This window comes from Antedon bifida, chromosome 6 (assembly GCF_963402885.1).
Source record: "Antedon bifida chromosome 6, ecAntBifi1.1, whole genome shotgun sequence".
NCBI classification, from domain to species: domain Eukaryota; kingdom Metazoa; phylum Echinodermata; class Crinoidea; order Comatulida; family Antedonidae; genus Antedon; species Antedon bifida.
Window position 1 is genome coordinate 12,575,856 of NC_136231.1, and position 12,681 is coordinate 12,588,536.

Below are 12,681 nucleotides of genomic sequence, written 5' to 3' on the forward strand. Positions count from 1 at the left end.
GCTGTGTAGATAAACATACTTGGCCCAGGGTTGTCTGTGGAATTGCAGTTGACATTACCATCAGTAGAAAGGGCATAAGCAATTTGTTCAGCCGAATCATGAAAGAGTTGATCCTGTGGATTGACTTAATTTGAATTAACAGGCTTATCCGCGAAAATGTTCTCTACAGTTGAAGCTTGTAGAAACTCAGCAGCAGCATCTGGATTAAAAGGATATATACCAGTTTCAGAAAACCCGCTTATATGTAGCAGCAATACGCATCTTTCAATATTCCGTAAAAGTTTAACCGTGTTTTTTCCTGGATTTTTCTTAAGGAACTTTTCACATGCTTTCTTGTATTCAGATTTCAATGATTGGAAAACAAATTTACCCAAAGGTTACAGATGATTTCTTGTGTTCGGTGGAAAGGAGCACCAACAAAAAACTTTCTAAACCACATGTCAAACAACTCCGTATCAATGAACAGTGATTTGCTGACACCAAAGAAAGCATCGACAGGAGCATTCTGCATTACAGAATCGCTCAGTCGCTGGCCTTTAATAATCAAGGGTGGTAAATAACCCTGCAGCATTTGCACAGGCTAGCACTATTACATTCTCACTCTGTTTCCACTTATTTTACACTGGATAGTTCTCTATCTTGATCTATCTTGAATCTTTGATAGATTGTGCACCAAACTAAGTTTGGTTTCATCGGCATTATATATCTGTGATGGCTTGTTCTTTAAATCCAAAATTTAAATCTTGCGAACTGCATCGGGATTAAATGTATATATACCCGTTGCAGAAAACCCGCTTATAGCAGCATTCGCCATAATGCATGAAACAACATACACGTCTTTCAATATTCTGCAAAAGTTTAACCGTGTTATTACTTTGCCTGGATTGTTTCTTGAAGAACTTTTCGCATGCTTTGTTGTATTCAGATTTCAATGATCGGAAAACAGATTTAGCCAATTACAATTAAATTTAGGTTACAGATAATTTGTTGTGTGCGGTGGGAGGCAATACAAATGTATGTCATTTTCTCTTGCATAATTGATGAGTTGAAGACTAATATGTGATGCATGATCATATAGTACTAGAAGGGGAATGTTCATCGGTGTGAGTAGACCTTCTTTTTGAATTGCTCATCACTTTCAAAGGTGTTAGACTTGATTTATCACTTGGTATAAGTAGTGATCCATCGTTAGCAAATAAAGATCTTGGTATGATGGCCAATCCATAGTTTCCTATCGTTGTTTCAAGTTTTGGCAAGAACTCTGGTCGAGAATGCTGTATGACAAGAAATCTTGATAGTTGTCTTTCTTCACTAAGTTTAATGGCCTAATCTCCAACTGAAATCTTTGTTTTATGCATCCATGTACCAAAGCTTTTGAATTTAGCTTTCATTCGGTCTCAAATACTATACTGATGTCAATAGAAAGTCGGTTTTGACAAATGTTTATATAAATCTTCATCGATGAATTTTTCATGATGTCATTTTTTACAGATTATGGTACAACAAGTGAGGAAACTATGTTCTTTAATGGCGTAAGGTTCAAGTGATGGGTTTTTTTTCAACTCTAAAGCGTTCTTAGACACTGAGAGACATGCCTCCCTCTAGTTGGTAATGTTCTTTTGGTGTAATGATGGTGTTTAGGAAAGCCATCTCTCCAATATTTTACCATCTTTGTATGGAGCAGTTGCTATAACTGTCAATGTACTGCTCTAATACTACGTGCGTAGCAATTTCAGGATCTTTCTCCTTTGCACATCTGCTTTCAAATTTCCTGATTTCATTATCAATCGATCAAACAAATCCTGTAAAAGGTTCCAGTTTTCATTGAAAAACAAAGACCAGACTTCACTTTCATCTCGTCAAACAATCCTCCTTTATACGTTTAATAGAATTCGAACCGTCTCGGCCAAAGTCAAGTCGGCCCCAAGTCAAGTCGGCCTCAAGCCAACTCATTAAGCATTCTCACTAACAGTAATTCACAAACAATAATTTAAACATACATTATCTTAAAGTAATCAATTAGTATCGTATATTGATTAATACTGATTACCTTACACATCACTACTCAAGTACAGTACACATCCATATTACATTAGACACAATATTCAATATTAAATTATGAAGCTTCACTGGTCTAACAAGGAATAATTCATAAACTGATATTCAAACGAATTAAAGCACGTATACAAATGAGAAAAATACTTGAGAAAATGCAGAGTGACTGAGTGCATGTTATTTTCAGCTCAATTTGATCAATATATCGATTGGCATACTCAAGGATGACAAACAAACTTACATACAAACATGTAATTATTATTATTTTTTCTAAAACATAAAACGTTATGCGAACAAAAAATGGTGTGCCCATATGGACATGATGGCATCATATTATCACTACCATATTTGGGAACATCACAATTTTTTTTATCAAAATTAGTTTGATTTTGTTAGATCATGGAGGAAAAAATAAAAGGAGATCTCTCAAACCTCTGATCAAACACTTATGTGAGATACCGCGCTAGAAACATAAACTATCTTATCTTTCTGGAATAAACAAGCAGATCTATTAATCCCTTGTTTGCGCATGTTCAAATGATACAGTGACGTCATATTTACTTCTCGACGCTTACGCTCGACACTCGCTCGAGTTCGTTTTGTTATTTACCCGGGTTTTTTTTAATGCTGCTATCGGTGATCTGAACGACGCGTTACGAAGTTATGGCGAGAGTTAGCGAAGAAGAAGAGATAGAGAATGATTTTTTTGGTTTTTTTGAAGAAGAATTTGATGTTGATGATTTGCCAGAAGTTATTTTTGATTTCGAAGAGGAGGAAGATCATAATATAAGCGATGAAAATACAAGACCTGGCGCTGCTAAGCTAGGCCTAGGCCAACAAAGTAGCCTTCCACCGCCATCGCCGTTAACGCCTACAAAAACAAACGAAGTTCCGTCGGCGCCAAGGAGTGGTGGTATGTTATTTATAATTGCTGATCAGCCCCAATCAATAGTATATCACAAAGATAATTTAATTTGTTTCTGGGCTGTTTTAAAATTACAAAAAGTTATTTAGATACCTACTACTAGCCTAGGCCTAATATAGTAAACGTCTACTATAATAGGCCTAGGCCTATATGGGCTAGGCAGATTTCCCGGCTAGCTAGGCTAACAGTATAGTAAGTAGTATTTTTTCCTCCATGGTACTATTAGTATATTATTCAGTACTGGTACCTAGATTTGGCTGAATTAGGGGACAAAGACAAAACAGTCCCAAAACAATTAAGCAACAATTATTGTGGTTGAACCAATGGATTAAAAAAAAAATTCTTTTCTACAGGTTGCTCCAAAATTGTGAAAACGAAATCTTCTAAGAAAAAGACTGAAAAGGAAACACAACGAAAACAAGGTAAGGCATTTTAAATGTCTTTTTAAAATTAAATGTTATTGGAATGTATTTATTATTATAACAGTACAAAAAGTAACAATTATTGCTTTGCTTTCAGCGGTTGTTCGGCCAAAGGTGATATTTGACAAGGATGCAGCAGTTGGTAAAGCTACATCTTTATTTGAATCTGCGCTGAGAGAACTAATTCACCATCCTATGTACAACAGTGGATTTCCAATGGCGTTGGCTGCTCTTGAACTGGCAAAGTCATTACTTGATGATATTGATTCCGAATTGGTTAAAAGTTTTTCAAAGAAGCTACTGGTTGACATTTGGGCTATTGTCACCGCAGGTGATAAAAAAAAATTAAAGCCAGAAGCATATGAAATGGTTTACATTCAATTTCACAAATACATTATTTCTGCCTCTGCCAAACAGCAATGGATAGATCTTGTCAACTTTGTTAACATTGGAAACCCAAATAATCATGCCCATCACTTTTTGTTAAGGACAATTTTAAAAGATGTAATGAGTGAAAGAAACAAAGTGGATTTACCGGAAAAGGAGGAAGAAGACAGCAGCCCTGTAAATAAACATTTGGAAGAAGTACGCTATACTGCTGGATATGTGCCTTTTGCCCTCCACAAGCGTTATAGCAAATTAAAAGGAGAGACTGCTAAAGCGTACTGCTGTGTACTAAGTTCTTGGAAAGTAAATACTAGCAACGGAAACCCACAAACATTTTTGGAATACACAAATGGTTGGATCCGAAAACAAAGTCGAGGTGGACTATTTCATGTCAAAGATAATGTTTACCTTTTTTTTAGAACACTTGAACTTGAAACTAAAAAACATTTGTCCATAACAAAGATGAATGCAATGATAAACAAAGATATTAAATCTCGAATTATTGCCAGTGTTTCAGACAATCATTTAATACACACTTACTGGTGCAAAATCACAGAAAATAAAATAGTTGGTGATGTCTCAAAAAATTTATTAGACATGGTCATACGGCTCTGGGTCAAAATTAGAACAAACGCCTTCCTAAAAGTTTACCTTGACTTAAAGAGAGCAGAAGGGAAAAACGTTAGTGAGAAATCTGCAAAAGCACTAAGAAAAGATTTGAAATAATAATAATCATCTTCAGTCATTAAAGTCACTGTTTTTAAAATAAAATTTGTAGCCTTTTTTCTTTGTGTTGTCACAGTAGATACATGAAAACATAAGGTAAAAATTCATATTGAATAATAATATAAATACAATACATTAAAAACCTAGGCAACATAAATAATAGATAAATAATTTTGGGACTATCTATCACGCTGGCGCTTTGGTAGTGGAGTGTCATCCAGGTTGATCTTTGTGTCCATTACACGGCTGTTGCCCTTTTTTGAAGCCTTTGCACAGTTCGATGCAACATAAAGAGCACACATGTTGTGTCCAAATTGAGCCACAGTTGGATTTTCAGAGCTTCCACCAGCCCCCCTCTGTTTGCTGAAATAATTCTCTAGAGGATCTTGATTGAACTTTTCACTAAGAAGAAATTTCACATTTGGGGTTTCTAATAATTCTTTGCCAAGTTCCACAAAGGAGTTTACTGTAAAAAAAAGAGATTTGGAGGAATTAATAAAAACAACTCTTGTTTTCCATTTCTAGTTGATTCACAAGGTTGAAACTTAATTCATTTAATTGACTAACCTGTTATTCGTAATCCATCAAGTGTTTCTCTACTGAGCTGCATTTTCTTTTTCGATGAATTTGTTACATTTTCCATGCTGTCAACCTGTGCCTTCCATTCATCTAAAAACCCTAAAAAGTCTTCTTTTAGCCACTGAAAACATAAAGAAATTAAAAATATATTTGGGTTGAGGTTTTTTTTAGACAACAATTATTTGACTGATGATACATTATGTACTTAATAAAGTAAATACCGCAAATCGCCAGTCATCTGTACTCCTGTATTCCTTTAATGCATCTTTTCTACTGTGGATTCCTTTACTGCAGTTTGAGACATTCAAACAGTCGAAAAATTGATCAAACATTCTGTCTCTTCACTGTTGATTTGGTGGTTTCTTCAGTATACATTTCTAGAGCATTTGCAACAGAGCTACTTAATACCTACAAAAATGGGAGAAAAAAAAATTATTGTTTTTCCTCTATTCTCAAGAGAATTTAGCAACTAATGAACCACATTTCTTAAATTCGAAAATAGGCTTACCTGTGCGGCCATATAAACCCTCATTCTTAATGACGGTGTAAGATGGAGATGTTCATACGATATTTTGTGTAACCGCCGAAGTCCAGGAGAACTACGGTCAAGGCCAACATCCCAGTCATAAAGATCAAGTAGATTTTTCCATGAAATATCTTGCTTGTTATACTATTTGAAAAAAAAAACCAAAATGGTAAAGTTAGTAAAATTAAAGTTTTCCCCAATGGACAGGTCGAATAATCATATTGACCAACTTAAAATTGCAAGTAAAACAACTTACATGCAAATGACGAGTTTTGTTATGGTAACCTGAATTTTCAAAGTTGTTTCTTGTGGTCTTCATTAGGTGAGGGACATCACAAATAAAGTAAACTGTTCTTGTAGGGTCAATATGATGCGGCGTTGAATAGGTGACAGAATCTGAACCTGGAGCAGAAGAATGCATCCTGTAGAATTTTCTATTTGGCGACGCTCCATCTGAAATAAGTGCTCTCACTTTAAACCCGGCAAGTTCAACGAATTCTATTGCCTCCCATAAAATGGAGAAAAGCTGATCACTGGTAGCAGTTGTTGTTGAGAAATACCCAATTGGCGAATGTAAATTATTAAAAATTCCTCGCAACATCACAACTAAAACATGAGATGCAACAGTCGGCTCCTCAATACCTCTGCATCTCTGTTCAAAGCATGCAATTTCATTTGAAATTTCTCCAACGTCTGTGAATCCAACGATTTTCCCAGTTCTCTCCGAGTAATAAATACCTGCTTTAATCTTCATCTCATCAAATAGAAGACAAACTTCTTGGTTAAGCGAATCTTTTTCTAAATTGCTGTCTACAACAATTCTCTTTAACAGTTCTACACAAATACCTGCTTCTGGATCAGTGAAGTGCGTGTACTTGTGTAGAGTACTTGGGTGCGGCAGTTTTAGAAATCCTGATGAGCGCAAGAAATCGTAATTTGAAGCAGACCTAGTGTGGAGTGCAATGCACCATCTGATAATTGTCGGGTGCCACCTCATTTGCTTGTGTTTTGTTAGTGACTCCAGTTGTTGGTCAAAAAGCAATCGCCCAGCAGTACAAGGGGGCAACAAATCTTTGAAATCATTTGCATTTTCTTTTAACGTTTTCTCTAGGCTCACTCCTTGCTGCTGGTTCAATACCGAACTTTCTTCGTTATAAATTCTTGCCACCACATCCTGCAAACTTTCGATTTTTCTTTTCAATTTAATTCGGTCGCTTTGTTGTTCTGCAGATTTACGTTTAAGCTGAGAATGTGTTAGGTATCTGTTTGGGATTGTCGACGATGAAAGTATAACTGATGGGACGTTTTCCTGCTTTTTCCTAATCTGCACAAGGTTTGATCGCATAATCTTGCAAACACTGCATCTATCTCCAGAATTGTCCACATAGAGTTGACATTTGTTGTGCCTAATTGTTTTAAACTCCGATGAATACGTGTCACTTGCTGTAATCCTGACAGGTGTCTCACCGTTTGGTCCCATCTTTTTTTCCACAATGTCCTGAAAGTCATTATTTCCCACACAAACATTTCTTTCAAACAACTCCTTGACATTAGCAATGTCTGCAACATAAAAATCTTTTAACTTTGTAGTGACTTCATTTCCAGCAACATACAGTATATAATCAAAGTTACAGAAAATTGTCAAGCGGATAAGTGTTAACCCCATCTCTGATAATCTTATTACATGAATTTGATTACCAGTACTCCATGTCATTAACCCTTCTTTCTTTAAAGCCGTTTCATATTCTTGTAAGTTTGGTTTTTGAATGGAGGCATTGGAATTCATCTTCATCCCACAGGAACTGCATGCATCATCTGAAACTACTACTATATTTGATTTCACCTTCGTTTTGTCGCTGCTCACTAACTTACTAGTCTTTGATTTCCACCTGTTCAGCTTTAAACTACAGCATTTACATACAAAATATGCATGGACACCTATAAAATAACGAAAGTTGTTAAATGAATTTACTAACTTTAATACAAAATAACATTCTCATTAAAATTAATTATATTAGATAGAATAAATATTTTCAAAACAATCACAATATATTGAATGAATTTATACCTTCAACATCTGTTCCAATATCAATCTTCAATGCATCATTAATAAGTTTCCTCAACGACTCTTTCTTTATTGGCTTCCGGTCTTTCCACGATGGAGGGTTTTTGTATCCACAGAGCCTGCATATTGTCCGCAGACATTCTAAATGGTTTTCCATCTAGATGGGTAGAAGAATACAAAAAACTTTTAAAAGGTGTTAAGTTGACTAGGCTTAGCCTAGCTATGTTTCCCCGGCCTACCTACCAGTTGGCCAATACTGTATTGGCAATAGGGCTTAGGCCTAGAATACTAGACTATATAGCCTAGACTAGGCCAAGTAGAGATAGCCTACTATAGCCTTTAGGCCCTAGGCCTACTATTAGTATTAATTATAATAATATATAGGGCCTATATAGGCCTAGGCTATAATTATAATTATCTAGCTATTAATAATTATACAATAGGCTAGGCCCACTCCGTTATATATTCAAATAACACGGCCTAGGCCCTATCTATGCCATAGCTAGTCCGATGATCCGCCTAGCCTAGGCCATTACGATCGTGAAATCCAACGGACAAAAACTCAAAACTACAGCGTTGGACAACCTTGGACAACCATGGAAAAGCTTGGCTTACAAGCAGAACACATTTTCCTTTAGAAATTCATAAGTATTAATATGCTAAAATGAGCCAAAATTACAGAAAATGAAATTTAATACCTCTAAAAAACTAGGTAGCCTACTAATAGTGATAAACTTACTTTTAATGGAAATAATACTTCTTGTTTGTCGATTTTAACGTTCTTGGTATCAAAATACGCGCTTGTAAAATTAGATTATAATGCAACTAAAACGGATGGAAAAGGAGGCTATTTCATTCTTATTTTCTAGTTTGTAGATCAGGTTATACATTTCTTTACTCCACACAAGAAAATTCGTCTATAGAGGTCGGAGATTATCACAGCGCGTGTCGGTACGTCAGTCTATACACAATTGATTCGCGAGTACAAATCGGAGTCACTGGAGCGGAAAACCGTAACGTTGTAGCATAGGGGATAATTGGATTACAATTGTTTATAAACATTAAACGATCTTGAGAGATCTCCTTTTATTTTTTCCTCCATGGTTAGATAGAGCTTTATTAATTTTTCTGATTTGATAGCATGTGATTGACATACTTGCATTTTATCTCTGAGAGAACACGGATATTTGTCACAGTCAAAAACAGCAACATGCCTAATCTACATAAGCCTATACACGATTAGCTTCCGACGGAGAAGCCAGCAAGTAACATGCCTAATGTACCTAAGCCTATACACGATCTGGTTTAATAGAAAACATGGCATAATAATAAAACACAGGTAACCCAGTAACATCCCTAATAATATATAAATTTCCCAGAATATAATACGTGAAACATGAAGAATGCACTAATTCATAGAATACCATACTCTGACCTTTATTCCAATCTAATTAATTTTTTTATGTATGCATACAATTTTATTACATTCTTGACACAATGAAAATATATAATACATGTTATATTTCGATTAAACATTTCAACAATAAATTATCATCATGAATAATATTTTATGAGGGCTCAATATTTCACTTGTCTGGCATACAAAGTTGTATCAAATTGTTCTTATAAGACCGGGTGTCTAGTAGGCTTAGGACACAATTGCCTTAGTAATTAATAAAGAATCTATTTGGCCAGCCTTCATGACACAGAAAGGATAAATCCTAAACAAGGCATGTATTTTATTGCTTGGTATATGCATGGACCTAGGTTCATGGTATATGTATACTACTCTGGTAACACGATATCATGTACTATAAATATCAAGTTAGGTTAACTACACTCAATGTTATCTTAAATAAACGTTATATACAAATATTGGTGGGGGCCTTTAAAGTTACTAACTACAATTATTGAACAGCTTTCACTCAATCAAACTTACATCAAGTTTACAAACTTACATCAAGTTTACAAACTTACATCAAGTTTACAAACTTACATCAAGTTTACAAACTTACAAGTTTATAAATAAAGAAAAATAAATATATTTGGCACTTTTTATTATGATATTTAATACTCAAGTTTTCAAGGAGAAATGTAATTATCAAGTTAGTTTTAGTCTGTGATTTGCATACATGTGTACATAATAAGTTGGACCACTTGTATGAGACACATTATACATTTTATATGGTCTTTGTATAAGAACATACAGTGTACCGTTATGCAATGAACACTCTTTCCTGATTTATTATCAAATTAGTCAATAGCGGTTTTTGTAAGGAGGTTCTTAAGCTCTGATTGGTCGGTTCTTGCTGCTGCTGATGCTGACGGTGGGTCATCAGACCCTGGCGTCGTGGATGTAGATTCCAACTGGAACTCCACATGACTTCCTTCGCTGCTGTCATCATTGTCAGAGGAGACTTGCTTGTGTGAAGGGGCATACAAAAAGATGACAGCGACCACATAGATGTTCCACATGCCATAAACACCGGTGAAGAAGGCGCTGCTAATCTGAAGTGTCTTCTCATGTCCCATTTTATAGTGATCTTCATAAACTTGACTCAAAATGAAGAAGATTACAGTGAGGGCAGCACATAACAAAGTGAACAACATGAAGAATTTGAATCTGAAAATCAAACCTTCATAATGAAGGCGTCTAGCTTTGGCCATGTGTGGAAGCGCCAGACGTTTAATACTGATGTTTCTGAATATTTGCCACACCATGAAACATAGAAACAGGAAGTAAGCACTTAAACAGATCCCAGCCATAACAAGAAATAGCATAGCCAGGTTTTTGCCTGTCTCTGTTGTCCATAAAGTAAAGAATGGATTTGAAATCTGCACTCCTCTTTCGCACATGTCAAAGACAAACATACAAAAACAACAAAAGGCAATTGTCCCGACTTGCTTCCAGTACGCACTCAATCTTGCTCGCTCAACTGTGTCCATGAGATGTTCACCAACAAATATAATCCAAGACGAGAGTAACGTGGCATAAAAGATTCCTTGACGTATGTCACTAATCAGCAACATGTATGGGATGTTGAACCAGAACGTGAACCATTCAATTGGTATATTTAGGAAGGTAATAGAAATTCCCAGAACCATAACAAACTTTTCCATAAGAACTGGCGATCGATTTAACTTGGAGATTCTTAGCCAGAACCAGATGAGGAAAACAAGTGGAATAGGTGTCATGACAGACTTCATTGTCAGCCATACTAAAGTAAAACCACCAGTTTGATGAATCTCAATGATCCAAATATCAGTGATGCTGCCTAACTTAGTGTTGTACTTCTGTTCATTGGTTTCTTTGTTAAATTCTACCGGTAATCGAATATTGATTAGGTACTGCTTATGATGGCAGGTGCTTAATTCAAAGAACGGTAGAGGCTCACAATTATACGGGTCACCGTCAACTGGTCCTTCGTCTTCATTCGAGTGCAGCAGACATTCAAGTTTTCTTGTTTCTGTTACTCTAGTAAGTTCTTTCCAATCTTCATAATCACTATCTCTGTAACCAACACGCACAATCATTGTAATTTCTTCTGGTGCATCGGGAACAGTTAACTTGTACTGTGTTTCCAATCTGATCATGGTCAGTATGAATTGGAAGCTACGACTCATATTATACGATCTATGTGGCATTCGTAACGAAAAAACGATCTGATTCGCATCAATGTACTTCCTTGCTGCCTCTTCAAAGTTAGCTACTTTGGAACACTCTCCAGGTCCGTTGGGTATAAACCATTTATGAACGTTGTCGGCAGGGTCTACACATTTGGTGGTCAGGTGACTATTGGCATCTGTAGGTTTTGGTGCGATAAGTCCCCCGACCAAGAAACAAATTATCTGAACTATTAGCAGGATTACACAAAAACCGAACAACTTCTTGGTACTGAGATTCTCTAAAATAACACCAGCCATGATTCTAAATGAGAAAAAACAAATAATTTACTGAAAATGTATGGATATCCGTAGGTGGTCGTTTTCTGCTTTGTTTAGCGGTTAGATTTAATTACTTTAATGGGCAAACAAAGTTACAGATTGTAGAAGGAAGGAACGTATTTATAACGTAATATTCCTAGATATAATAACGTTAAAATACTTTTTTTAACGTATTTTTTGGTTTTAAAAACGTTATAATATTTCGTTTTTAATACGTGAATTTGTGGAGTTTTGCAAACGTTGAAATAACGTTTTATTTCAACGTTTAAAACACAAATTTTAAACGTATATATATAACGAAATAATGATATTTAAATAACGTTAAAGCAACGTTTTTTGACGTATTGTATGGTTTTAAAAATGCTAATTTTTTGTATTAAAAACGTTAATTTGTCCAGTTTGAAACGTTTTAAATACGGTTTTTACAGGTAAATATAACCTAAAATGTCAGTTTTAAAAACATATTTTGTGTTTTGAGAGGTTTTAAAAACGTTAAAATTACATAAAGATAAGGTAATAATGATATTTAAATTAACGTCAAAATAAATTTTTTTTGACGTATTGTTTTGGTTTTAAAAACGCTATTTTTCATATTTAAAACGTTAATTTGTAGAGTTTTAAAAACCTAAAATATCAGTTTTTAAAACATATTTCGCTTTTTATGGGGTTTTAAAAACGTTAAAATAACATTATTGTAACCATTTGTGTTATATAACCTTTAATTTTAAAAACATCATAAACACGTTTCCTTTACCTTGTCGCTGTAGGCCGCGAGTTTCCTAATACTGTACTACGTTGGTACGCCGCAACGGTCGTTGGTGCCAACGATGATTGTATCAGTGATACAGCTTCTTTATTGAGAGGAGCAGCATCCAGAGAACCTGTGCACACAATACCTAAACAAAAAAATTTCCAAATGTAAATCTGACAAGAAGGAACAATTAACGGGGTGAGGCTAAGGTCAAGAAAAGACTTTAGAGCACGTAAAAACGCCCCTCTTGATAGAAAATCTGCCAAAATATTCTAGACTCCATGAATGTGTGAGGCACGG

General features: G+C 35.3%; 1 protein-coding gene and 2 pseudogenes across 1 annotated transcript; 1 reads left to right on the forward strand and 2 right to left on the reverse strand.

Annotated features, from left to right (window-relative positions):
- Positions 1-2,691: 2,691 nt before the first annotated feature.
- On the forward strand, positions 2,692-4,515 carry LOC144845644 (uncharacterized). Its single transcript, XM_078703079.1, has 3 exons — positions 2,692-2,968; positions 3,334-3,402; positions 3,500-4,515. Exons 1-3 carry the CDS (start codon positions 2,719-2,721, stop codon positions 4,513-4,515), a joined length of 1,335 nt encoding a protein of 444 aa, XP_078559205.1. The 5' UTR covers positions 2,692-2,718.
- Positions 4,516-4,694: 179 nt separating this feature from the next.
- LOC144845645 (uncharacterized) lies at positions 4,695-7,842 on the reverse strand (annotated as a pseudogene).
- A 1,897-nt stretch (positions 7,843-9,739) lies between these two features.
- Positions 9,740-11,684, reverse strand: LOC144844869 (protein wntless homolog pseudogene; annotated as a pseudogene).
- Positions 11,685-12,681: the final 997 nt, after the last annotated feature.

Excerpts from the sequence above, each read along its gene's own strand:
- LOC144845644 (XM_078703079.1), top strand. The coding sequence starts at position 2,719 with ATGGCGAGAGTTAGCGAAGAAGAAGAGATAGAGAATGATTTTTTTGGT. Across the intron at positions 2,969-3,333 it reads GTCGGCGCCAAGGAGTGGTG|GTTGCTCCAAAATTGTGAAA; the intron begins GTATGTTATTTA and ends TCTTTTCTACAG. Across the intron at positions 3,403-3,499 it reads GGAAACACAACGAAAACAAG|CGGTTGTTCGGCCAAAGGTG; the intron begins GTAAGGCATTTT and ends CTTTGCTTTCAG.